Genomic DNA, 27,151 nt, shown 5'->3' with positions numbered 1-27,151 from the left:
CTAATAAGCCCGACCCTTGAAGCAGAACACCTCCTCTCCCGCAGAACTGCTTCCGTGACTCAGCGATATGAATAATGCATTAATAGGTATGAAAATCTTAATTTATTTAATGGGAAAAACACCTGGTGCCATTTCCAGAGTTAATTGGATCCACCAAGCATGAGATGAAGCAGCACATGAGCGGCTGCAAAGTGGTTCGATTACCAGCCGCTGCCAGAGTTTGGGATGAACGCGTCTCTGCATTAAAGCTCGCAGACTGTGCAGCTTTCTCTTTTCCTCATGTGAAACCTGAGCGCGTGTCTGAGAATGTTTTACGCTCTGCAACTCAGCCGAGAAAGAATAGATAATTCCCAGGAATAGGGAAAGCTTTAGATAAAAATAAGTGTAGAGGAAGAGAATAAATAAATAGAGTTAAATGTTTCAGAAGCGAGGAATGACCTCGGCTCTGTGCTGCTTTGAGAAGTAGAGCAGCATGACGACACGGCTTGTGGGAAAGCATCTCAGGAATTCACTTATATTTATTCAATATAAACTTTTTAAAAAAAGCACATTTCATGGTTCATCAACTTGAGCTTAAAAGATCAGACCTAAGTGATGTGATGCTTTAGTTATGTTTATTCTCATTAAGCCAGCCATGACGTGTAGATGTAGTCATCTGACGTGTTCAGATGTACTTCAAATGTTTTGCTTTTAAAAAGTAAGAAAAAGCAAAGATTTGGTTTCGATTCGGTCAAAATTAAAATACCCAACCAACTAGGAAGAGCTGGATGAAAAGATCCATCAGTCCTACTATGATATGATTAAACAATATCACATGAGAGAGAGTGATGTTGTACTGAATATGAACTGTATCCCAGCAGTGCTGATATTGATTACATCACAACCCTGAGTGTTATAACAGTTATAAAAGTGGTATATAGCAGTAAGCAGCAATAATCAACAACAGATTATTTTTTGCTCCACCAACTCAACTAGTTCCACACCTTAACTGAAACTGGACTTCTGTTGCTAAGCAACCCAAACATTCTACTGCACTCAGGTTACCACAGATAAGCTGTTTTTTTCATCATGTACATTTATCTGTTTGTTTTCATTTATCATCAGCAAGTTAAATAAGGGTCTGCTGTGTGATTCAGAGGTACCAGCTCGATCAATGTAGACACACACGGTCTGCTGTAATGTATACATTAAATTGATAGAAAATTGATTGCATAGCTAAAATATGTCCCCTTTAACAGTATTCAGAACACCTGGCTGAGGCGGAGTGATACACAGTGTGAAAAGTCCCAGTGATGTTGTTCTCTGTATCAGCACTCATGGAATGCCTCTTGTCCAATCAGATTACTAACTGCTGTATGATGCTGGATCCAGCAGACCTGACGCTTCATTTATAATGCAGACTGGAAACAAGGGAAACAGCTGCTATTACCACGATGAATAATCACCAAGTTTAATCTACAGCTACACAAATAAAGTCTAAAAATAGCAATTCAGTGTTTTAAAATGTTAGACGCTTGACTTTCTTTGGCCCGGACCAGTTACTTCTGGAGTTTCCATCCACACATCAGCTTGGCATTTTGCACCGTTCGGGGAAGTGGGTGAGGGTGTTTGCCAAGATGTTGAACTGCAGGCATGACAAATTAGAAAGTGAGAAATCTATGACCTATCATTAAAGGCTCGCTAAGACTTTGAACTTCAGATTAAAGGCTTATTATAGAGCCAGTGAGTCATCAATAAAGAGAAGTTAGGTCTGCAGTTCTTACTGACGGACAGACAGCAAGTTATGTTGGGCAAGGACAAATGCATTATATAACCATTAATACACTGCCCTAGCCACAAGCTATGTAGAAACTCCTTTTTAATTGTGTCTCACTTGAAGGTGGAGTCTGTAATCACCCCCGCTTTGACGCACTCTGCAGCCCACAGTCAGCGCCACTATCATGCAGACAGGCCGTCATGTTGCTGACATGATACGCCTCATTAAAGACAGGCTGAGCAGAGAGAAGTTTTGACAGTAGTCAGCCTGTAACAGCAGATACGAAGTGACTCCGCGGTCCTGACTAAAGGTCAAAAGGTCAGCCTTCACTACAGAGCCCGGGAGGAGGAACAGTCAGTCCTGCGTGGAGCCGTGACCGGGTCAGCACAGTGCAGAGAGCCAAACACAGAGTGAGTGTGGTGTCGGAATCGGGCCTGGAGGTATCAGGGTCGCGTTAGTTTCTCGGCCTGGTGTGAGACGACCGGGCTTTATTGATACAAGCAGCCGCAGGGAGGCAGAGGAGGGAGGTGACACGGAGCTGTCGGGCCGAGAGGAGGCCTGAAACAAGACGTGATGGAGAGTTCATTTTAAATCCATCAGTTCCCCCTGATTACACCGGACTGTGTGACAGTGTTACACAAACTCTGGCTCAGCTTGTTCCTCACTGTAAGTCAAATATATCAAACTGAAACTGCATGTATTTTAACGCTGCAGCTTCCATCACAGTCCAAAGATTTAGCCTGAAACATGTTTGGTTTCTCAAAAGTTTGAAGAATTTAATTAGAAGTTTAGTTTGTAATGACCGACCAATCAATATCTGCTTGTTAGGAAGTTTAACAGTTTTATTGCCCTGAAAAAAGAAACATAATTTCCTTTAAATAAGTTTTTAAAAAGACGAAAATGTTTAGATTTTACAGTGTGTCTAAGTTAGGACTACAACCTACGGCTAAGAATCATTGAATCATCTTCGTCCACTGCTGTTTTCTGCAGCTAAGAAGTATTGCAAAGATCAAATCAATTATTGTAATTCCCTTTACACAATCGTGTTTACAGTTAGTTCAAAATGCAGCCGCCAGATTAACGCAAACCAGCCGTCAGCCCCATATCTCCCCTGTTTTTGCATCCCTCCACTGGCTTCCTGTAAGATTCAGAATATACGACAAGATCCTGTTACTGACATACGAAGCACTGCATGACCTCGGCCCCAGTCACATTTCACACCTCCTCGTTCCATGTTCTACTTCTCGTCCACTCCGATCGTCTAACCTCGGCCTTCTGTCCACCCCACGCTCTGATACCAAAACAAAAGGTGATCGTACCTTTGCTGTTTTAGCCCCGCCCCTCTGGAATCATCTTCCACAACCCCCCCAAAAACATTGTATAGACAAGCCTTCTCTCCATCCCTGTCTTCTGTGGAGCGCTTTGTAACCTGGTGCTCTATCAAAGCTTTACTTACTTATTTACAATATGATGTGAGGCTACAAATTCTGTCAGTTATCAAATGCACATGATTTTAGGGCTGTTTTTAAACTTATTTCTATCATGATTTGTCTGCCAATGTAGTTAATGATTCGGCATATAAATATTACAGCGGGTAAAATAAGTATTGAACACGTCACCATTTTCTCAGTAAATATATTTCTAAAGGTGCTATTGATATGAAATTTTCACCAGATGTTGGTAACAACCCAAGTAATCATACATACAAATAAACAAAAACAAATAAGTTCAGAAATTAAGTTATGTGAAATAAAATGGAATGACACAGGGAAAAAGTATTGAACACACTTACTGAAATTTATTTAACACTTCGTACAAAAGCCTTTGTTGGTGATGACAGCTTCAAGACGCCTCCTGTATGGAGAAACTAGTCGCATGCATTGCTCAGGTGTGATTTTGGCCCATTCTTCCGCACTAACGGTCTTCAAATCTTGAAGGTTCCATGGGCCTCTTCTGTGAACTTTAGTTCTTTCCATAGGTTTTCAATTGGATTCAAGTCAGGTGATCGGCTGGGCCATTCTAGCAGCTTTATTTTCTTTCTCTGAAACCAATTGAGAGTTTCCTTGGCTGTGTGTTTGGGATAACTGTCTTGCTGAAATGTCCACCCTCGTTACAGCTTCAGCATCCTGGTAGATGGCCGCAGATTTTTATCAAGAATGTCTCGGTACATTTTTCCATTCATCCGTCCTTCAATTATATGAAGTATACCATATGCTGAAAAACAGCCCCACGCCATGATGTTCCCACCTCCAAACTTCACTGTTGGTATGGTGTTTTTGGGGTGATGTGCAGTTGCCATTTGTCCTCCAAACATGGTGTGTTTTATGGCATCCAAAGAGTTCAATTTTGGTGTCATCTGACCAGACTATATTCTCCCAGTATTTCACAGGGGTGTCCAAATGTTGTGCAGCGAACTTTAAACGAGCTTCAACATGCTTTTTCTTTAGCAATGGAGTCTTGCGTGGTGAGCGTGAATACAGGCCATGGCGGTTGAGTGCATTACTTATTGTTTTCTTTGAAACAATTGTACCTGCTAATTCCAGGTCTTTCTGACGCACTCCACAAGTGGTCCTCGGCTCTTGGACAACTCTTCTGATAATTCTTTTCACTCCTCTGTCAGACGTTTTGCGAGGAGCACCTGGTCGTGGCCGGTTTATGGTGAAATGATGTTCTTTCCACTTCCGGGTTATGGCTCCAACAGTGCTCAGCGGAACATTCAGAAGTTTAGAAATCCTTCTGTAACCAATGCCATCAGTATGTTTTGCAACAATAAGGTTGCGAAGGTCTTGAGAGAGCTCTTTGCTTTTACCCATCATGAGATGTTTCTTGTGTGACACCTTGGTAATGAGACACCTTTTAAAGGCCATCAGTTGGGACTGAACCAGCTGATATTAATTTGCACTGACAAGGGGCAGGATTGCTGTCTAATTACGAATAGATTTAAGGTGGTGTCTTGGCTTTCCATGCCTTTTTGCACCTCCCTTTCTTCATGTGTTTAATACTTTTTCCCTGTGTCATTTCAAATTATTACACACAACTTAATTTATGGACATCTATGGTTTGATTTCTTTGCATGTGTGGATTGCATGGGTTGTTTCTGACATTTGGTGAAAATTTCATTACAATAGCCCCATTAGAAATATATTTACTGAGACAAATGTTGATGTGTTCAATACTTATTTTACCCGCTGTATATTATTTGATTGTTGGACAATAAAACAGAAAAGTCCCCGTCACTGTTAACAAAAGCTAAAGTTTCAATTTCACATTTTAGAAGCTACAAGTTTAAGCTTTAAGGGCTCTTAAAACATTGTTGCAGTTATTTTCAGTTGCTTGTAGCAACACAGGGCTGCATGGAGGTGCATTGGTTACAGCTGCCGCCTCACAATTAGTAGGTTCCTAGTTCGGGTCTTGGTTAGGACAAAGCAGGCCTTTCTGTGTGGAGTTTGCATGTTCTCCCCGTGCATGCGTGGGTTATCTCCGGGTACTCCAGCTTCCTCCCACAGTCCAAAGACATGCTCGTTAGGTTCACTGGTGACTCTAATGACTGCTTGTCCGTCTGTACGTGTCAGCGATCAGTCCAGGGTGTAACCCCGCCTTTCGCCCAGCTTGGAGCCCACCGCGACCCTGAACAGGATGAGCGGTATAGATAATGGATGGATGTGGGAAAACAGAATTCCCATTCATTAAAGGTTTAAATTTTGCAGCATTTTAAAGTTGAGCTTACCAAACAAATACATGTGTTGACATATTGTAACCCCATTGTATCCATTAGTGTAGCTTGTAATAAGAGCACACAGACAGCATGAGTATTTTTTAGGAATAATTTATTGCCAGTAGGAAAGCGTGAGCTCGTGGCAGTATTCAATAAAAACCTTAACAAGACCATAGCATTGCTCACACACACACAGACACCTGAAAAAGTCACGTGTCCATGGATAACTCTGCACTATAAATATATTGGGTCCCATTTTCTTGGTGGAAAAATAAAGAGGTTCCAAAGTCAAAATGTACAAACAAACAAATAAAAAAAAACAACACAAGAATATGCAGTCGTTCATTGAAGACCCTTTTTGAAATGAGCAGGAGACGATAAACGTTACGAGTACATTGTGTTTTCACGCTCTTTTCTTCTTCTCTCTTTTTTTAACGTTTCTTTTTTCGTGAATGTAAGCACAGTAAGGCGATAATGTCACACCATTTAACTCTTTTTTGTTGAAAATAAAAGCATAGAATATCTACAAAACCTAGTAAACTTTGAAATCAAAACTGTACATTTAAATTTACATTGAAAATGAGGACTTGTATAAAAAACATTTTGCTTGGTTTTATTTATAGAAACAAAGATATTGTTGTGAATTTTCTTTTTTTTCTCTTCTTGATTCTTTTCCTGTTGTACATTGAAATGACGATTCTTCAGACGATCCACTTCCTGTGTGTGATGACAGTTAGTTAAAGCGATGGCACCGCCCACTCAGAGGGGCAGGAGTTGGACCGAGCGGACGTTAAGATGCTACAGAGTCTCTCCTGTAGCTTCATCAGATCCTCTCAGCCGATTGGCTTCCATAACCAGTCTCAACAACCCCTGTGTTTGACTCAATTCATCCTGTGTGTGTGTGTGTGTGTGTGTGTGTGTGTGTGTGTGTGTTGTGTTTTCTGTGTACACATATATTGTGGTTGGTGTGTGGCGGGCGAACATAAGGTGTAGCGTCGGGTTCAGGCACTTTTGTTTGGATCCAGTGTCAGACTTCAGTGTGCTGTTGGGAGTCCAGCCCCGGGATGACCAGCCGCTCAAAGTGGCCCTCGTCGCCGCTCTCGTAGTCGCTTATCATCACCTCGGACTCCTCGCAGCACGCCGACATGTCCGAGCAGGAGGCTGTGGACGTGTACAGAGACATGGACATGTTGTCCAGAGCTGACGAGTCAAAGTCCCGACTACACCCTAACGGGTAGCCCCCTCTGTAGCCGCTGGTGCCAATGGTGGAAGCTGGGGTGGTGTTGTTTGAGGTGGAAGTAGCGCCCTGGCCCTCAGCGTCGCCGGAGTCGCTCGCGTAGGAGTGCTGCGGCAAGTACTGGTTAAGGCTGTAGAGCTGAGGCAGGGCAGGGCGCTGGCGCACCCCGGGCGAGCCTCCCGGGCCGCTCACAGGCGGGTCCAGGTCTCTGCCCAGAGGCCGCAGCGTGTCGCAGCGGTCGGCGTACTCCGGCAGAGGTGGCGGCGGCAGGTCGTCATTTGCATGGAAGTCCTCCGGCGGCGGGGGGAAGTCGCTCTCAATGTCGAAGCCGCCGGGATAGTAGTCGGTGTCGATGGCGCTCGGGTCGCTGTACAGAGGGGCGGGCGACTCCACAACCTCATACTGTGGAAACTCCTGGATTCCAGGAAGTTGAACACTTGGCATCCAATCAGATGTGTCCCAGTGATATCCTGTGTGATCAGCAAAAGCACAGTCGTTAGTTTCCTGCACCAACGCTCATCCAGCACATACAGCACGATTATAATTATTCATGTTAATAGTAAAAACCACACCATGCAACACAATACATCACACCAACACACTGAGCTGTTCATTAACAAACACTTCATTTAACACCACTTTGTGAGAGCAACACACTGCAGACACAGTGACATACAAACACTATTTTTATATTTGTGTCTACCTGTGTTTTTCTTTGGTTATATGCCAATAATATGTGTGTATGTTCTTCTTGCAAACATGTCCAACATTTATTTATCTAGTCAAATCTAATTTAGGACAACCCTCGCTAACCCTCCTGACATATAAAAGCACAACTGCCTTTGAGCTTCTGGGCTGGAGCAGGTAACAGAGACACTTTATAGTTTTGGTTTGATGGCATAATAACTGGGTGATAGAGGGGCGAGACGTATCCCAGTGCTCTGAAGATCAGGCCGCCATATTTGTTTAGCAGCGGCAACTTCATGTTGTCATGTTAGATATGTTGCATATTCTACTTCCAATATTGCTTTAATTACATACAAAGTTCATAAATGCTGTGCAATACTGCTGCAATATCTCATTTGTGGTTTGAATCATGCTACACACCGTGTGTGTTTCTATCTTTAAGAATGGCTGTACATCTATCAACAAGGACAAATGTGTACATAGAGTGAATAGTTTTATTAGTTATTTTTGTTCTTATTTAGTTTTTCTATCATTTTATTGCCACCTGTACTTTCTGTCTAATTTTATTACTCGAGTACTTTATTTAATTTGCCTGTTCTGTGAGCTGCTGTAGATCTTATCTTACATGTAAATTTACCATCCCCCACATATTCTGTATATTCTGCAGAGATGTCCTTTCCTCCACTACTCCACCAACCATATTAAACGTAATAGATTTTTCAGGTTCACTTGAAAACACAGCAAATTGTTAAGGACTCGTGTATTTTGGAGGGAGTTACTGTAAATCCAGTGACGCACTCTGTTAACACTGACACACAAACACTTTAATCCGGTCAGTCAAATTTGCAGTTTGTTATCATATATATGTTTAATGTCGTCAGGGAATCAAAACCATGCATGGGGATGTTTTCTTCACAGGGGGTGAGAGATAATACATCAGAGGCAGAGGGAAGACTTTAAGAGGCCGCTGCAGTGTCACAGCAGCTGGGCCTCACAAGAGGAGGTTTAACCCTCGCCGCCTTTAAGGGTTAGTGGTTAAGAGTTAGACTGAGGGATAACACCAGTTAACATCAGGCAAACAAAGATGTAAAAAGTCACCTCTTGGGTTCTTGAGATCATGAGCCAAAAAAGACTCTTTATAGGAGGCGAGAAGGAGGAGAAAGAGAGAAAGAACAAGTCACGTTAAAACCTGAGAGGAGAGAACAACCGGCTGAGAACAGCAATGAAATGAGGTGACGATGAAACAGTGAAGGAGAAAACAAAGAGTGATGGACTACACGTCTGCCATTCTCTTAGACTCCTTCAGGTGTGTAATCAAAGCCTGCAAAGATCGATATGGAAACTTTTAACGTCTCTTTAATGCAGAATTTGTTTATCTTTGTAATTAGCAGCTGGATGAGGTCAGTGTAAGAGAATGGCAGCTCTACAACCTACACTCCACATCCCAACACCAAGGACACAACTAGCGGCAGATGGAAGCAATAAAAGAGTACCTTCTCCTTCCACCGAGTCAACAGCACGGTTGACAAGGTGGATTACTGTCACTATGGAGGCTTGTGAGAGGGGGAGGGGGGGAGGAGAGTGGGTGGAAGAGATCCAGCATTAGAACAAATGCTTTGAGATATCAAAAGTAAAAAACACATGGAGTGCATGATGGCGGGAGTGAGGCCAACACACGCGACACCTCCCACTAACGTCGCCGTCCGTGTGGCTGGACACATTTTGAGTGTTGTGGCGGGACAGGGGACGGGGGGGGGGGGGGACAAGACAATATGGAGGCGATACAGCAGGGAGGGAGGAGTTTTGTTTGTGCAAGATAACACACAACAACAACATACTGAGAGGCTATGGGGTGCCATTGACAGTACAGATGGAAGAATCAGTGAAATTCCCCGGAGATATAAAAACGCACAGAGAAAAGCCTGCGTGTGTTTGAAAAGTAGGAATGAACGGTTTAGGAAACATTCAATTTCAAATTCAATTTAGAGGTAAGAGATGGAGGATTTGATGACTTATGAGCAGCACGATCCACACCATGATGTCCCAGTGATGGCGTGGGGTAATGGGGCTGCACGACATGGGAAAAACATGCACTGCGATATGTTTTTGTTCTGCGATAAACGCAGTGTGTTTTTATGTTTATATAAACAATTAACAATCTATTATTTGAGACTTTAAAGCCTCTTTGCTTATAGTAAAACAACCTCAGGTGGTGTGTGTGCTGCAGGCGTAGCCACTTAATGTAAACAGCACGTCCGCTCCATGAACTGTCTGTTTATGTAGCCCCAGCGTTAACCAGAACTGGGACGAGGTGCCGCTGTTAACGGGAATACTCTCACTCCCGCTGACATCATCTGTGCCATGCCAGGTGGCTTATAAGTGAGAGTATTCCCGTTAACAGCGCCACCTCCTCCCGGTACAGTTGACAGAGCGGACGGCACGCCAGTGTTTCCTTTTAGCGGCTACACCTGCAGCACATGCATGGAGTGAGGTTGCGTGTGCCGTCAGGAAGCAGGAGACGTGAGTTTCCGTGCTTGTTTTCAGTTTACAGGCAGGTGACACACAGACTCTGCTGCGCAGCGGTCTGTGTGCTCTGCTGAAGAGCTGCACTAATGAGATATCAGATGGACTTTTCCTGTTTATTAGTCATTGCAAACAAGAAAGTGGAGAGATTTCGTTTTGCAACAAGCAACAAAAAAGCAGCAGCTTGACGTGTTTCACTTAATTTGCTTCAATATCGCACGTTCTGCGATGTGACTATTGCACATGCGCACATCGCAGTTGCGATTGTAAACGATAACATCGTGCAGCCCTAGTATGACGAGGAAATGGAGAACATGATACATGTGTGTGTACCGTTGTGGTATGTTCCGTGATGTTTGCTTCAAACATCCGTTTTTAGCTACATTTTGGAAACAAAACAAAAACAGACAAACAAAAGAAGAAGAAAAAACATGCTTTAAATGAAAAAAATTAATCTGTCAAAATCAATGATGTCGTGAGGGATTTTCAAAACAACAGAACTGCTCTGTGAGTAAGTCATCAAACTCCTTTTGAACGCAGGTAAACTGAGCGCCTGTTAAATATATAGAACCCCGGGAGAATGACACAGAACAAAGTTGTCGTGATTGCTTCCGTCTGCACCGGAGGTGATTGAGGACTTACAGGCTGGACCCCCTATTTAAAACCTTGTTCTTGATCTGTGGACTGATTTGATCCATATGGGAGCTGAAGCCCCGCAGCAAAAAGAAAAGAGAGAAGAACAAGTGACCCCAGAGACACCATTTAAAGGCCGTCCAACTCTGAGCATGCAAAGAAACAGTGTTAGCATGAAAAACAACAAGCAAAAAGGTAACTGTCGCAAAACTCTGCAGGCTGATCGGACAGAAGAGAAGAGCAAGAACTCATCAAGTGCAAAACTACGGCTCGTATAAAATAGGACATTTTTTCTTCCCTTTTGAAGCAGGACTCGATTGAACATGCTGAATGTTAGCTTACCGTTATCATCGCAGGACTCCGACTGGAAGGAGCTGAGCGAGTGGACCTCAGACATGCTGCCCCGGGTGTTGTACGGGTGACAGGCACTGTCCTCCACAGGCTTCTTAGTCAGGCACGAGTCCAAGTCCACCACTTTAGCTGGAGGAGAAACACAGAGTGGTTTCAGTGTAACTACAGTGCATAGGTGAGCACAGAAAAGATGGATGACTACAGATACAACTTCAAAAATAAGTGCAAATCCAAAGAAAAGGAAACAAACTCGACGCTCAGATGAAGGCAAACAGTCTAAAAAGGAAAGCGACCGTCAGCGAGGAAAATCAAGAGTTACAACCGGAGCCAACCGTGGACGTCACACATGCAACACTGTCTGGATATCTGGGAAGTGTGCTCCTGCAATTACAGTTTATCGCCACAGGTGGCGCCAAAAAGAGCGAAACTGGATCTTCGAGATTAGCACATATATCACATATAATCAGATTTGTGTTTTTAAAAGTGTGCTCCACTGTTATGCACGCAATTTAGTTTGGAATTAGTTCTGACTACTTGGTAACTTTATTTTAAAGCTCCATAATTTCCCTCGAAAGTTTCCTGTGAGGAATTAGATCATTTGGCAGAATTAAAAGAGAAAAGTTGCGTTTCATGAGTTATCTGAAGCAGACTTTAGTTTGTCATGTTAGGTTTCTAAACACTTTATGATCTCTAAAGGAATTCATCATATTTATTTTTCTCGGGAAAGTTATTTCTATGCTTTATTGTCGTCATGTTTACAAATTAACCAGGCAAATAATTGGAAATATTTAAATGGAAGAGTACCAATTAAACATTGCGTCTGTTTTCCCCATAATCAGGAGCAAATTACAGCCTTTCAAGGGCTCTTCCAAGAAAATAATTATGAAATTATAACCCGTAAAATGGTGTTACCAAGAATTTAATTAAATATCATTATGAAGCGATTAAACTGAAAATGAATGCTAATTTTAAATCATTTTGTCCCGCCTGTCTCAGCACTTGTGTGCACCTACAGTTAAGATGAGATTACATGGATTGTGTTGGAAGTAATTCCATAAAAATACTAACTGGAAACTTAATACAACTCCTTCCTAGTCACAGGTAAGTAAAGCTTCTGTGGCGTATAATCAAACTTACTGTCGTAATCATAGTCCCAGTTCGGCTTCTGGATGGAGTCGCTGTCTGACACCGAGTTGGAGGGTGGGGGAGGGGGGAGGTTGGGTGCTACGCTGCACACAGCCACAGTCTTGCGGTGTCCGTGCATGGAGTCTGGGTTGAAGGTGCTGAACTCCGGATGCTCCGGGATGGCCGAGCCCTCGAATGAGTTCCTGTCCAGGTTGTTTCTGGAGTCGCTTGGAATGCTGGGAGTGTAGGAGATGGGCCTGACGGGGACCTGAGGCGGGATGTCCGAGTAGATGTTCTTGTTGAGCTTGGCGTCGTAGAACGGCCTCTGGAGAAAGGAGTGAGGCACGTTCGATCCCCCGTGTTTGTCCTCGTCCCTCTTTGACTTGCGACACGCCCTCTTGCGGATGATGATGAAGAGGAGGACCATGATGAAGATGCTGGACACAAAGACCACGATGCCGATCACCTCCTCCAGGCCGATGTTCCAGGAGGTGGAGACGAACTCGTTGCGCACCTCTGCGCGGAGATCACACATCTGCCCGCTGAAGCCCAGCGAGCAGTTGCACCTGTAGGAGCCGTGCGTGTTGTGGCACTGGCCTCCGTTTGAACAGGGGTTCTTAATGCACTCGTCCACATCGCCCAGGCACCTGGGCAACACATAGGAGGTTAGTAAGGCAACATTAAGGAGTAAGCCGGAGATCAGACTAGGCTAGTTGGAGATATTGACGTACCTGTCTCCCTGGAAGCCGGCCTCACACTCGCACACTGGACCATCCAGACTGTCAATACACTTCCCACTGTTTTTACACGGGTTGTCTCTGCAGTACGGCCCCAACTGGCACCTGAAACAAGAACAAGTTGAGTTGATCAAGAAAAGAAATGTATGAAGAGAACATTCCTGAAACATGATTCTGCAGAGAGAAAGATTCTCATTCAGCTGTAAATCAGAAAACACAACAAATGTACTTTTAATGTTGCTGCTTGATATACGGCGGAGATTAAACACAGCTCATGAATGCAGATAACGCGTACATACTACTATTATTACTCATCATTATGTTTGTATTAAATATCCATTATTATAAGAAATAAAATGGTTTAAAGTGATCATTTTGCCTTTGTCCAGCTTCATCACACATGCACACATCATTATACCAACATGACATCAAGGCTTATAGTATGTGGACTTCTTTGTATTTATAGTTTAGACCAGAGGTTCTCATCTTCTGCAACCCACTAAAAACAGCTCCACGACCCACCACTTGGGTTTAGACCAATCGTAAAACGTTGTACTACCTTTGTCCTGAGTACTGCCCTCTGCACTGGCAGTAGAAGTCTCCTGCTCGAGGGACGCAGGTGCCCCCGTACAGGCAGGGGTTGGAAGCACAGGGACTGATTCCGACCTCACAGTGGGAGCCCATGAATGAGGCCGGACACTTGCAGAAATAGCCTGTGGGAGCGTGGATACAAAAAACATTACTTACTGTAGATTCTTAAGCGAGTTTGGAAACAAACGCTTTAAACAGTTCAAAGTAAAGGTCAGGGCAACAGAACGAGCTGAACTTTCACTTCTACAGATGGCACGTTACCATTAGCATAATGTACATTTATTCCTTTCATTAAATGACTGAGGCACAGTATGCTTTCCTCACTTCTTCTTGTTTTTTAAATCGAGCTGATGTTACGGAAACTCCTGCAGATGTTTTACGATAAAAAAGGCCCTCCAGGGACTGTGAGGGATTATGCACTCTGAACCGCTGGCAGGTTTTTAATGTGGAACAGATGCAGAAGTGTTGAGTTTGCATGCATAGCAAACAGCACTAACGGCAAATTAACACAGCACCGGAACAAGGCGAGTCCTTACTAAACTATGATAAAAGATGCCTGTCTCTGATAACAGTTGCTACACCTGATTGCAATTTGCAGCTATTTTTGATCTGCAGCTCAGGCAGCAGCACACTAGGTAAGGAGGTTAAGGCACAATTAAAACTCCTCCAAATCTCTCCCTAACATAAGAGAAGGTACGATTGCTCGAGTAGCATATCAGATGGAAAAGTTGCAATTTCACTAAAGCTACTTCAGGGGAAATGTGAGTGAGTGCAATGAGCTGAGCAGGACATTATGTACCTCCATTAGGCAGCGAGGTGCAGCTCCCCCCGTTGGTGCAGGGGTTGCTGGAACAACTCTCAGCAGGTGCGAGCCCGCAGCCCGGAGCCACGTCCACAATGTCCTCCAGCACGGCGTGCGCCCGCTGAGCTTTGGTGTTAAGAGGAAGCTCCTGGCCGTTCAGGGTGATGGCCTCTATGCAGCCGCGCAGCCCGTTGGTGACAGGCAGGCTGCGCCCGTGGCGCGCGGGGGAGGTCTGCCGAACGTGGCCCCCGAAGTAAATGTTGTTGTCGAGGTTGAGGGTTCGCAGGGTGCCTGGCGCTGTGCCCGAGGCGGCATGCACCCGGTCCAGCACCAGCTTAGCGTAATTACCGTCCACCTCCAGCGAGACGGTGTGCCACTCGCCGTCGTTAACCTGAGCGCTGTGGACGGACACGAGGCCGGGGCCGCTGCCGCAGTCGAACTTGTACTGCAGGCGTCCGTTCACAATCTGTATCGAGGAAGAAAACATGAGTACGAGCAAGAAAGACATTCAGCATCTATCAAAGACTTCACTAGCTCAAAACTGGGAGAAATCATCAGCTCTCTCTTACAAATAAAAGTGCGACACTGTCATAAATCACTCCTTATCAGAAAACACACTGTGCATTAATTTATCTACACGCCAAGACATAATTATATCTTGATGAAGTGCTACATTTTTCCTGACACTATCACAGAACCCTCCCTTTGCAGGAAAAAGTTTTAACTTCCGTTCGTTCTTCTAAATAAAACAAGTTGGCAGACATTAACAGCCCCACGCGGCAGCCCGATGATAAATAATAACTGCCTCTCAGGCAGACAGGTTTTACTCTGCAGACTGCCTCACCAGACAGACTGGAGAAGGAATGTGTGGAAAACTGCTCGCTGTTTCCCTCCCAGCACCGAAATAGCTCTTGTGTGCGAGTTTTTTCAACCAACCGCCACATTCCCATCGTCCTTCATGTGAAAGGAGGTTTTAAAAAAAATGGCTTTTTGAACCCTTCAGATTAGTTGGTTGGTACGGCCTCATGGGAGGGCGGGTCGGTTATGTTTTTATTAAGCCTGTCTGATATGAAATCCAGACTTAATTACGATAAGCGAGGTTATCGTTTAAGGACAAAGACAAACAAACGCACACACACCTCCAGGATGCTGTAGTCGGTTCCTTTAGCGTACATGACGGTGGCGTGGCTGGAGAAGGTCCTGAGCCTCAGAGACAGCTTCATCAGCTCCTTGTTCTCGTTCTCCGTCAGGTGGTACTTCACGTAGCCGCTGCCGCTGAACGTCAGCGAGTGTCCGTCTGAAATAAAGTAACACACGTGGGTTAAAAGAGCTGAATTAATCCAAGTAGAATTAAAGGAGTCAGGGATGGGTGGAGGGTAAAGATGCGAGTGGTCTTACCAGAGCATTTACCCGTTCTGCCCTCCGGACACACACAACTGTACACGGGGTCTTTAGGATCTGCCACACACTCCATACCCTCAGGACAGGGGCTGGTCTCACACAGGTTGTTCAACACGGGACATCTGCCGCCTAAACACAGACACACTTCTACTCAGAACAGGGGTTTTCTAACAATCACTGTGTTATTAACGTCAGCGTGATCACTCTACCTTCACACTGGCAGGTCGCAGTCCTCAGGTGCCGGGGTGTAACGAAGCTGAGGCGAGCCGTGCTGTGAGTGGACATGGCCGCCTTGTCCAGGGTGACGACCTCATCGCAGAAGCGTAACGGGCAGTCCAGACCGGCGCACAGCTTCTGCACCACACGCACGATCCGGACCCCCGTCATCTCCTCGATCACGGCGGCGGAGGAGTTCAGCTTTCGGAAGACGACCTGGAAACACAGAGAACAAAAGACTCAGGGACGGCGTTTTGGTTTTGCTAAATTTCTTTAACATTTATGACAGTTTTTTGGCAAATTAAAGTTAATAGAAAATACATTTTACAGACCAGAGGGTTGATTCCTTTATAAAGAGAATGCTCTATAGTTTGATTGACGACTTCTTACCTCCTGAGACTGATACGGGCTGCCAGATCTCTCCAGAGTCAGCAGCACATCCAGATCTCCCTGCTCTGACGGCTGCAGACTCACTAACTGGACTTCACTCCTCCTGACTCCGGCGATGTTCCTCAGAGCTCGCTGGAAGTTGCGCCAGTAGTCCCCGATAAACTCCTCGGGGGCGATGTTTGCAAAGCGCACTGCGATGGAGTTATCCAGAGCCTGACGAGCCGCCTGCCTCACGTGCACGGTGACATCAGCAGCCGTGGTGAAGCGTCCGTCGGTCACCGTCACGTTGAGGGGATAGTGGCCCACGTCGAGCGGACGCAGGGCGATGACTTTACCGTCAGAGGAGGAGACGGAAAACAAGGCGCCGCTCTCGTCTGAAGACGAGGGGGCGAGGCTGTAGGTGAGAGTGTCGTAGATGTCTTGATCGGTGGCGTGGATTTTGCCCAGGACGCCTCCGGGGTATTCATCGCCTGCTGTGGTGACGAAAATGTCCAGAGGAAGAATGGCAGGAGGGTAGATGCTCTCCTCGATGATGCGAACGCTGATGAAGGCGGTGGAGAAGAGCTGAGGTTTGCCGCTGTCTGACACCTAAACAAGAGAAGGGAGACATGCATGAGACATGTTGTACACTGTAGGTTTTTATCCCAACAGCAGAGGGCAATCAAGCTCTTTCCCTGATCTCCATGAGCCTACAGCATCTTCATACTGTAAGTGGTAAAGCCGGCTAAACATGCACACATCATACATTTCAACATTCACACCCTCTCACGGACGGTCACCAGCTCGGCGAGGAAAAATAACTCTGACTCAAATGTGAGTGTGCATCTCGTGTGTAAAAACAAGACATCACACTTACATTTCATATCCCATCTGCCCACTCTTTTTTCTCTCTCTGTTCTTTCCTCTAAGGTGACACATCAACACACAGCAACACACGTGATCACGCCAACTCAAAGCAAATGTCTTTGATTTGTGATTCTCCTGCGAGGTGCACTCTGATGCTGCAGCTTTAGTTTGTGCCTGTTCCAATTCAGCATCTCACGCAGAGTTTTAAACAAGGTGGAAAGCTTTATTTAGAATAGATTTGAAATGTGGAGAGCTCAACATTGAGTAGTTGGTCGGAAAAAAAAGAGACAGAGAAAGCAGGGAGTGAGCATGACAGAGAGGTGGGGAAAAGAGGGAAGACAAATAGATCGGGTTGCGATGGCTTGACGGTTAAATCAATACAACCTCTCAACTCTGCTTTCTCCTCGCTGCAGTGACTCACCTGTGCTTGGAGTAGGTAGTGTTCTTTACTTTTCCTATTCAGCGCCCCCACGGCCACTAGAGCTCCCAGCTGATTGATGTGGAAAGCATCGCCCTCGTTCCCGTCCACAATGGCGAAGGTGAAAGGTGGGCCGTTGTGGGAAGCGTCCCGATCGGTCACGGTGAGCTGGAGAACACTCGTGCCCTGCGGTCGATTCTCCTGTGGGATACAAGAGAGGCACGGTTCATATTTGTGATGAGAGGAAGTGCTTCTCCTGACGCTCTTTAGCTCTATGATGTTTGAAGTTATTTTGGTTTTTTTAGATGTTATGATAGGGTCAGCACAAACGTATCTTCACCTTTTAAGTTAATATAATGCACTCGTTCGTCTTTTTTGTGCCCACCACATGAACTAAAAGAAAGGGCTGTCACAATACTGGATTTTTCTAACCGCGATGAAACACTAACGCCCCCTTGCAGTTCGGCGGTTAACCTCCGCCCCAGCCCGCTGCCAGTGTATGTTTTGTTTATTTAACTACAGCCCGTCCCCCAGACGGTAAAACATCACCGAGTAAACACAGCATGAGCAATGGACACGCAAATTCATTAACCACTACTTAGTTCGTATCCTTAATTGCTGAAACGAAACCCGTTGTGACGGGCTAGCTGTTGTTGTAGCGGCTAAACTAGCATGTCGCAAGACTGCGCCGGTTAGATGCGCAGAGGGTTGAAACGGCGGAGCTCCGACAATTGCTAATTACTGTGACTTTTAACACGAGTTTTGAGTTATCAATGTATCGTTCTGTATGGAAAAGATGAGGCGCTCCCCTGCGTCAGAGTCGCAAAAGGGGCAATTCACCCCTGAAAAAGTCACCGTCAGTCAAAGCTGGTGTTCTCTGTAATCTATAGAAGCAATAATATTTGAAATTGACGCCATAGCTGTGGAGAAAGTTTTACAAACAGCTCGTGGTTTCACCCATTCTACATTCCTACAACACCCAGCATGCATTGCGCCCCTCCCTCTGAATGGAAGGGAGTTTCTGGTCCCTACCTACTCTGGAAGAGAATATAACGCTCCTCTATCTAACTCGCTAACTTAGTACAGTTTGTGTGGCTTTTCCCAGCTGTCTGCTGCGGTGCTCAATGAAAGCAGTCAGAGTGAATCAAATCATCCAAATTATCTGTTGGTTGGAGGCTGCCTTTGACATCTTTCACGTCACATACAGTACTTCTATCAATTGCTGATTATTGATGCATGCTTTAGAGATTAGTGCAAAGTCATGAATGACTTCCACTCTTAGTAATCTACTGCTGGTATTTGTTAGTTGTCCCTGTTTAACAGCCGGTCCTCAATGTTGCGGCTATGATTCTGATGAGTTCCAGTCGAGGACAACATGTCAGCTTCACAGTAAAAGCTTTGGCTGCTGTGTCCCTGAAACAGCCACAGATCTGTCCTTAATGTCCTGACTGTAAACTCACTTTAATGATGTAGTGTTGAAACCCCCCTCCTGATATCCCCGGTGTTGTGTACAATACGAGCCCTGTGTTCTCCTCTTGTTCTGTTTCAGCGTGATTTCGTGCTCCACTTTGATCAGGGCTCCACGGTGAGTAAAATAAAGCCAGTCAGGATTTTTTTTCGCAGTCAAAACAATGTTTCATCCTGAAGTGCCTGAGCTGTCTGCGCTGTGTACCGCGCCCCCTCGTAGCATCTCTTAAATTGCTTTTTCAGTTTTCTAAACAGACGGAAAAATTGGAAACGAATCATTTGCCCTCCTACCTTTGGAATCATTATTTATCTCTTTTTTTTTTGCTTCTTTTGATCTCCAAACTGGAATTCAGGTGCATCGCCTTTAATTCTTCACTTTCTTACACATTTTCCCTTAAAATATCAGCTTAGTATCGTTCACATTCCCACTTTTCATCCCTTTCATCACTTATCTGCATCCTTACACTTAAGATGCAGCCTCCGTCCTCCCATTTCCTCACCCCTCCTTCTTCCTCCCTTGTCCTTACCTCTGTTCTCCCTCTTACTTCCTTCTTGACATTCTAGTCGCACACAACTCCCCCATTATTTCTCCCTGTTAATCCCTCTCTCTGTGTCCACTGCAATCCCCCCCTCTGTACCTCCACCTCTCTTTCTCCCCTTTCCATCTACCTCCTTCTCTTCCTCTCCACCACTAATCAGCCATCCTCACTGACCCCCCTCTCTCTCACCTGGATGATGAGGCTGTAGTTGGCCTGGGAGAAAAGCGGCGGGTTGTCGTTGACGTCCGAGATGTCGATGTTGATCATGGCGCTGCTGGAAAGAGAGGGCGCCCCATTGTCTGAGGCGACTACCATCAGAGTGTAACCAGAAGTCTGCGAAAGAGACGGGGAGAATTAGCATACGCAGGAAAAGCTGCTTCTGTAAGCAATAATGCAGCGGAGATCAGTAAACAAGCCTCCCTATTAGGCCTGACATGACTCTGATTGGATTCTGCACAGAGTGCAATTAGTTCCTTTGTGGATTAAGCTCTGTGTGTACAGTCAGCATTGTGTCTGCTGTTTCTCTTACTCGCTCTCTGTCCAGCTGGCGAGCTACTTTAAGCTCCCCTCTGACCGGATCGATGGTGAAGGGGCTGCCCTGGTTCCCGTCCACGATGGAGTAGCGCACGTGATTGTAAGAGGGCCCGTCTGTATCCTCAGCCATCACCTTTGAATCAATCAATCAAAACAACAATCAATGACGTATTGAGAGGCTGAAACCATTAGACCGTTGACAGAAAGGAGTCAGCAGCCGGTTGGTAAAAGAACAAGACATCACCTACTACCTCCTAGAAAGTGATGGATGTAATTTAGGGCTGCATATTTATTGCTATTTGAAAAAATACAGTGTGTTTTCATGTTTATATATAAACAGCTGCACTAATGTGATATCAGACGGACTTTTCCTGTGGATTAGTCACTTAAAACGCGAGTTCTCGTTTTGCAACGAGCAACAAAAAAGTAGCAGCGTGAATGTTTCACTTAATTTACTTCAATATGTGAATAATACACATCACAATTGCGGTTGTTAAACGATATCGTGCAGCCCTAATGTATCACATGTATCACTGTATCAAGAAAACAATTGTCTGATCAATCAATAACAAAAATGATGTTAGTTTACAGCCTGATTGTTGCAACTTCTTACAGATGCATACACCCGCACCATCCTGTGCACCCGCCTCCAACACACGCACACACTCAGCCCTAAAACCCACCAACCATCACATATTGAAAGGGATCCCCGGGGAAATCAGCAGACAGGGAAGATTTACAAGCAGGAGACAATGACAGGCATTAAAACCAAATTTCCTGATGGATAATTCATATTCAGGTACATTAGACACAGATTAACGGCCATGAGCAGAGGTCTTTTATGAGAGGAGGGGGGAGCAGCGGGCAGACAGATATAGCGCGAGTGAATATTTAACATGCAAAAGGCAAAAAACTGCCTGATCGTGGATCGCTGCTTAATGAGTCAAAGGGCTTTAAATTAGAGCTGTTTGAGCATGCGTGTCAGATAACGCACGAGAACAGGGAGGCAGCGAGCATGAAGAGCATTGGTGCTAATTTAGCTGTGCCACCAGATGGTGATTTGCCACAGGTGCTGATATGCGATAGAGTAAGCAGTGAGTAATGGGCGGAGAGGAGAGAGGCAGTGAGGGAGGAGACGAGCAAACGAAGGAAAGTGAAGATTGTTTTTCACCCTCTGTAGAGTTTTATAGTGATTGCAGCTTCTTGTCCCACAACTTCTGTATGAAAACATAACGCGTGTTCTTACCGCCATCACAATCTTCCCCAGCTCGGCGTCCTCGCTGACGACGGCCGTGTACACGTCCTGGCTGAAGGCGGGTCTGTTGTCGTTAACGTCAGTCAGGTTGATGTTCACAGTGGCCATGTCGCTGAGCGGCGGCGAGCCTCCATCCGTAGCCTCGATGGTGATGTAGTATTCATGGGACGCCTCGTAGTCCAGCGGCTCAATCACGAAGATGTCGCCTGAGGAGGAGAGACAGCGGAATGTCAGAGAGGGAGGCAGAGCTGGTGTCATGTCCCAGGAATTGAGTCACTCTCAACATCAATATGTTATTCAAATATAAATATAAATCAGTGTTAAACTGTGACTGTGAGTCAGACACTTTCTCCTCCTGTTGTAACTTTTGGTAACAGCTTTATAACTCTACATGCAACATTTTCAGCTGACATGCACCACAGAGCACAAGTGAAATCTTCATCCCTCATTGACTCTCATTTGAAATTCAAAAGTTCTGCTCGGCTCAGCTGCTTTAACTTGCTCGCAGCGAGACAACAGAACAGTATCCTGTTTGTTTGCTTTGCCATTGTGTTGCATCGATGCCGCGAGCGATTCTCTGATGGTTTTCAAATTAAAGTGAAATTCAGGTCCAGAGTTTTACTTCCGAAAAAAATCATACAAAAAAACAAGACGCCTGGGACTGGACTACTTTTTGTGCTTGTTTGTCCCAATAGCAGGTTAGAATGATGCCGTGATTATGTCAGGACAGGAATGCAGACTGTGCAGACTCAACAAGAATGAGATGGAATGGGCGATGAGGCTCTTGATGCTTAACTTCACACTTAAAGAATTTGCAGAATTTTCTTGTAAACAAAATCAGGTGTATTGTTGGTGTCCTTGAAGCTGAACAAACCTGATAGAATATTTCCTTCTTCATAAAACAAGTAAAAATCAGACGGGTTCCCCTTCAGGTACTCCGGCTTCCTCCCACAGGTTCATTGGGGACTCTAAATTGCCCGTAGATGATTTGAGCGTGTAAGGTCATTTGTGTCTGTGTGTCAGCCCTGTGATTGACTGACGATCAGTCCAGGGTGTATCCCGCCTCTCACGCAATGACAGCTGGGATAGGCTCCAGCCCCGTCCTCAAGGATGGACGGACGAATGTGTTTCCATGTGTTAGTAAAAATTTTGCACCACAGCCGTACTAGTGGTCAAAAACGACACAGTGTACCAGTTCACTGGTTTTCAGCCTCAGTCCTATCATGCTATAATTGGGAGCTAATGCCATTATAGCAGGAAAAAAATGCAATTTCGCTCTGTGCCTTTGGAGGACGCTATCCGCTTCTCCAATGGGCCCCTTAAAATCTCCGCCAGATTATGTAAAATGCGTCTCATGGCCGAGGCCAGAGAGCTCGCTAAACTACACTTCCTCAATTTAGGATGCCCGCCTCCGATGTCATGTCTCGTTCAAAATCGTCAGGTTTGAAATGTAGACTGCAGACATGAAGAATTTAAAGACAATGCACCGGTATATTCTCGTCATATTTCAGATTCTGTACCGTCATTGCCTGCAGTGAAAAGGTAGTATCTGACTCCAGCGTCTCTCGCTGGGCCGTTCCTTTCAGAGGGAGGGGCGCAATGCACGCTGGGTGTTGTAGGAATGTAGAATGGGCAAAACCATGAGCTGTTTGTACAACTTTCTCCACAGCTATGGTGCCAATTTCAAATATTGCTTCTACCGATTACAGAGAACACCAGCTTTGACTAACAGCAGCTTTTTCCGGGGGCGAGTTGCTCCTTTAACCCCTAAAAGACTTTCTAGAATTCAGTATCAAATACAGTTGGATTGGAAGGAGTCCTTAAAGCACAGTAGAAGCTTAATTGAAAGAATATACTAGAACATACCAGTGCGTGGGTCCACACTGAACATGCCGTGCTCGTTCCCGCTGATGATGCCGTAAGAGATCTCTCCGTTGGCCTCCGTGTCCCGGCTGGCAGCCTGCACTCTGAGCAGCTGCGTGCCCACCGCCACGTCCTCAGACACGGTGGTCGTGTATTCGCGGTGCTCAAACACGGGCGGGTTGTCGTTGATGTCCAGGACGGAGATCACCACCTGGCACAGCGAGGACAGCCGCGGGGAGCCCTGGTCACTGGCGCGAGCCTTTAGCTCGTACGTGGACTGCGCCTCGCGGTCGAGAGGACGCTCCAGGCTCATTACACCGGTGTGCTCGTCAATGGAGAAAAATCCATCAGCGGCGTCCACCAGTGAGTAGATGATGTCGCTGTTAACACCTGGAAAGGCAGACAAAGGAAAATTTAGTGTTTTTTTGCAACATGAATCTTATCGTAATCGTAGTTTTGGCTCGATTTACAACCGTTCAAAATGATGTTTGCTTCTGAACGCATCCCCGTAAATGTTAGCCTCAGAAAGATTGATAGCCACATTAAGAGAAACACTCGGTTAAGTACAGGGCGTGAACGAGCGTATAGATTCTTCCATTGATGCATTGATTCCCGAATGATTAAAATCGTCACCTTCTATTCTCGTCCCGAAACATCCATCTTTCAGCGAGCCTCTGATAAACAGGTGCTGTAACCGTCTAATCCGCGCCATCCTCATAACTCATGTCCTCCCACAAGCGAGACGCTCCCAGCAACGAGACAGAGACGGATCACAATAATAATCATAATGCCTTCCTGCAGGTGGCCACCATTTGGAATACGCTATTATATTCCCATTTATCAGGTAAGTGGCCCTGTCCTCTGTGGATGCCATTATGGTGCTGCAAAGACTACCACGGGGAGCGCTGCTTATATGGTTCCCCATCACTTTTATCTGGTCCCATCAGCCTGGAGACGATTGCTTAATGGTGGTTAAGTGAATTGTGCTGAATCTCAATTGGCTCTTTTGCCTCATAGACATATGTTTATGGTTGTAGGATTATCTTAGTCCCGTGGCTAGAATCTCTTATGTTGCCCTTCAGGAAATAAAAAGAGTTTTAGAGACAAAACAATGAAAAGAAAAGTGTCATTTAGTTTGTGTTTAGTTTGTGCTCCTGTCATGATTTAGTTAGTTATGTATTCATTGTTTAGATATCATTTCCTTTTTTTTTACTCTCACAGTCTTGAGTTTGTTTTTAGTATTTCCTGTTTTATTTAGTAGTTTTCGCCCCATGTACGTCTTTAACTTCCTGCCTTTGTGTGTTTCCCGCCTGTTTGTGCCCTGCTCTTATTGTTTTCACCTGCTCCCTTGATTGTCTCACCTGTGCCCGATTAGTCTCACCTCCCCAGTGCATCAGTCTGTTGCTGTGTCTGCAGTATGCAAACAAGAAGAAAATGTGCAGTATGCAAAATACCCGGATGTCGTACTGATTCGGAAAAAATCTCCAGTATGCATCGGACCAGTCTGCCTTGCCTGCTGCATCCCACAATGCAAAGCGCTGGAACGTCACAACGGCAGTTGACTTTCCAAAACCGGAAACTAGAGCATCAATTTGAACAGCTCCGTACTACATACGACCGCAGTATGAAGTATACAGTATGTAGTATGTAGTAAATAGTATCTGATTTCGAACACAGCCTTTGTCTTCCCATGTCCCCGTGCCCGTGTTCGTCATCAACTTTTCTCTGTTCCCTCGTCGCTCCCTATCATTTTCACCTGTCCTGTTTTCTGGTGGATTTTCCTCTTGGCTCTTTGTGTTTTTTCCCTTGTTGGATTTTTTTGTCAGATTTTACCTGGACTGTTCACAGTAAGTCTGTGTTTAATGCCTTTTTTATTATATTTATTTAAGTCTGGGTCCTCTACCTTTTTGTTTAAATCCTTAAACCCTGTGAAAAAGAGAATAATCAGGAGATGAATCCATCAACTGTCCTCAGTTGCAGCCCCATATTTAGGAATTGTTGTACAGCAGCTTCCTTTATGTTATTCTCTGTAATAGTGCTAAAAGCAAACATGCTAACTGCACGCTGATCTCTAAAGCAACATGGCCAGATTTCATTTCGAGGACAGCTGGTGCTTGAGAACATCTTTCTCTACAGTATTGGAGGCAAGATTGTCAAGAACTTGTATAAATCTGGCGCAGCACCGAGGTGGAGAAAGCACAGAAATGATTTAATTCCTCCACAATGGAGCAACAAGAGAAATCGAATGAGGAAAATAACAGCAGCAAGGCTGAGAGAGGGCAGGAGGAGACTCTCGGATCCAGGCTGGTTGATAAAGGACAAAGCTGAATCAGAGAAGGAATGTGCGCTCGCATAACTTCGGTTTATCAGAGATCAAGGGCCTCAGTTTGGGTCTGTTTGTCTGTCTGCTTCATAACTATTCTGTTCTGATAAGTGCTGCCTTTCAGAGATGGTAGCAGCAGGCTGAACCGAGGAGCGGCAATGTGGGTAAGAATCAAACATCTTCCAGCCAAATGGGCAGACAGATCATACAGGCTGTGGCACAAAGCAGCCAGCGCCAAGAGCGGGTCCCCTCAGAGATATGCAGAGTGAAATATCAGTGGAAGATAAAGCAAGGCTCGAGTTTTGCATTGGCTTCCCATTTGGATGGTTGGCTGTGAAGACAGTTGACTGAAGCCTGAGCGAACTGGGTCAAAGCTTCAATGCTTATTTCTGGTGAGCTCGACAGGTTGCTTGGGACAAAGTCAAAAACGAGCAGACAGACACACAAAGAGAGCGCTCAATGTGCGATATCCACACGTGTGAGGGAAATACTAATCAAATCTCCCTCTGTGTTACTCTAAATAATTACTGCCCCTGGCTAAACAGCGGGGGGCACCTTTTTCCCCCCACCTCTCCTTCAAGTCTCCTCTCCTTATCCTTCATATTCAAGAATCGAAGCAAAATTTGTGCCAGTAAAGCCTCAGGGGGAAAACACGTCTTAATACCAGCTCTTTCCTTTCACCATTGAATGTTTTACTCTGAAAGGCCCACTTTGAGCATCCCTTTTATCCTGTCAAGCTGTCAGTCCACCAATAACAAGGCACTGAAAACGGGAAATGGAAAGAGAGGGCGTCGATTCTCTGACAGCGCACGGGCTGAAATGTTTCTTCGAGCTGCAATGTCCTGCTCCAACAAACTAACCGTTTAATCTGGAACGGCAGGTCCAGCAGCTTCCGGGATAAAGTCCCAAGGCGCTTAAATGACTGTTTAACTGCACGGTTTAAGTCTTATCCACATGCGAGCCTCTCTCGGTGTTTGGCAACGCCTGCTTAAAAGGTGAAGACGCGCAAGATAAATATGTGGCCCCGTGGCTTTGCACCAGGCAAATGGAAAATTGCAATCAGCCCCTTTTGAGAATTCAGCTTGAAGAGAGAAGAATTTCATTAGAGTGTAATGGAGCTTTTAATTTGAGGGGTTGATCATTCATGAAATTCCACATTTGTTATCCCTCCCTCTTGCCATTTAGCGTAATGCAGCTGGATAAAGAGGATAATAGCCTGTGCATTGTGATTCAGCGTTATGCGGAGATGCGTATGCAGACTGGACGGCGTGACGATAAAACCCTTTAAAAGGTTTATTCTTCAATCGCACATGCTGTTTTTTCATGTGACCTTAAGTGATGGATTTAAAGCATAATGCAAAGGCATTTCACGAACAGCTCACTAACAGCTTTCTTTTCTCTCAGCGAGAGCTCTCAGACGTTTATCTAACGCATAGTTTTCATCTTTCATTATTCATTCGCAGTGCTGGGGCAGTAATGTCGAAGCATCTAGCGCTGGCGGATATTTAAAAAGGAAGTGTTCAAACAGGGAAGATGTCTGACTATGTGATGCATGAAAGGTTAAGGGTTCAAGGTTTTAGGAATCATTTACTTATGTGAGATCTGATGTGAAATATCTTCATAGTGGTCTTTCTTAGTGATGAAATAAGAAGCGTGGGACGCTGGTTTAGCTAAGTGGGTAGGGCAGGCACCCCGTGTACAGAGGCTACAGTCCTTGACGCACTGATCGCAGGGCTGCCGAT

At 45.2% G+C, this 27,151-nt stretch overlaps 1 protein-coding gene across 3 annotated transcripts in view; it reads right to left on the bottom strand.

Moving 5' to 3' along the window:
- Window positions 1-5,568: 5,568 nt before the first annotated feature.
- fat1a (FAT atypical cadherin 1a) overlaps window positions 5,569-27,151 on the bottom strand; it is an 80,161-nt gene continuing 58,578 nt past the window's right edge. The window contains exons 14-30 of one of the 3 annotated variants that reach the window (XM_069665250.1): window positions 23,090-23,476; window positions 21,215-21,429; window positions 19,964-20,101; window positions 19,624-19,767; window positions 17,432-17,629; window positions 16,165-16,752; window positions 15,768-15,990; window positions 15,556-15,687; window positions 15,297-15,454; window positions 14,155-14,623; window positions 13,324-13,477; window positions 12,759-12,869; window positions 12,040-12,674; window positions 10,894-11,031; window positions 8,889-8,948; window positions 8,494-8,529; window positions 5,569-7,178 (exon numbers count right to left, since the gene is read on the bottom strand). In XM_069665250.1, the coding sequence (XP_069521351.1) occupies window positions 6,499-7,178; window positions 8,494-8,529; window positions 8,889-8,948; window positions 10,894-11,031; window positions 12,040-12,674; window positions 12,759-12,869; window positions 13,324-13,477; window positions 14,155-14,623; window positions 15,297-15,454; window positions 15,556-15,687; window positions 15,768-15,990; window positions 16,165-16,752; window positions 17,432-17,629; window positions 19,624-19,767; window positions 19,964-20,101; window positions 21,215-21,429; window positions 23,090-23,476 (4,466 nt within the window). In that variant the 3' untranslated portion in view covers window positions 5,569-6,498. The remainder of the gene's footprint in view (window positions 7,179-8,493; window positions 8,530-8,888; window positions 8,949-10,893; window positions 11,032-12,039; window positions 12,675-12,758; window positions 12,870-13,323; window positions 13,478-14,154; window positions 14,624-15,296; window positions 15,455-15,555; window positions 15,688-15,767; window positions 15,991-16,164; window positions 16,753-17,431; window positions 17,630-19,623; window positions 19,768-19,963; window positions 20,102-21,214; window positions 21,430-23,089; window positions 23,477-27,151) is intronic. The other 2 variants (XM_069665248.1, XM_069665249.1) reach the window with 2 other exon arrangements.

Source organism: Semicossyphus pulcher, unplaced genomic scaffold (assembly GCF_022749685.1).
Source record: "Semicossyphus pulcher isolate SPU_LCO1_2020_fin unplaced genomic scaffold, fSemPul1.0.p SCAF_17, whole genome shotgun sequence".
Classification (NCBI taxonomy): Eukaryota; Metazoa; Chordata; class Actinopteri; order Labriformes; family Labridae; genus Semicossyphus; species Semicossyphus pulcher.
Note: the sequence above shows the minus strand (reverse complement) of the source record. Positions and strands in the feature narration are given on the sequence as shown.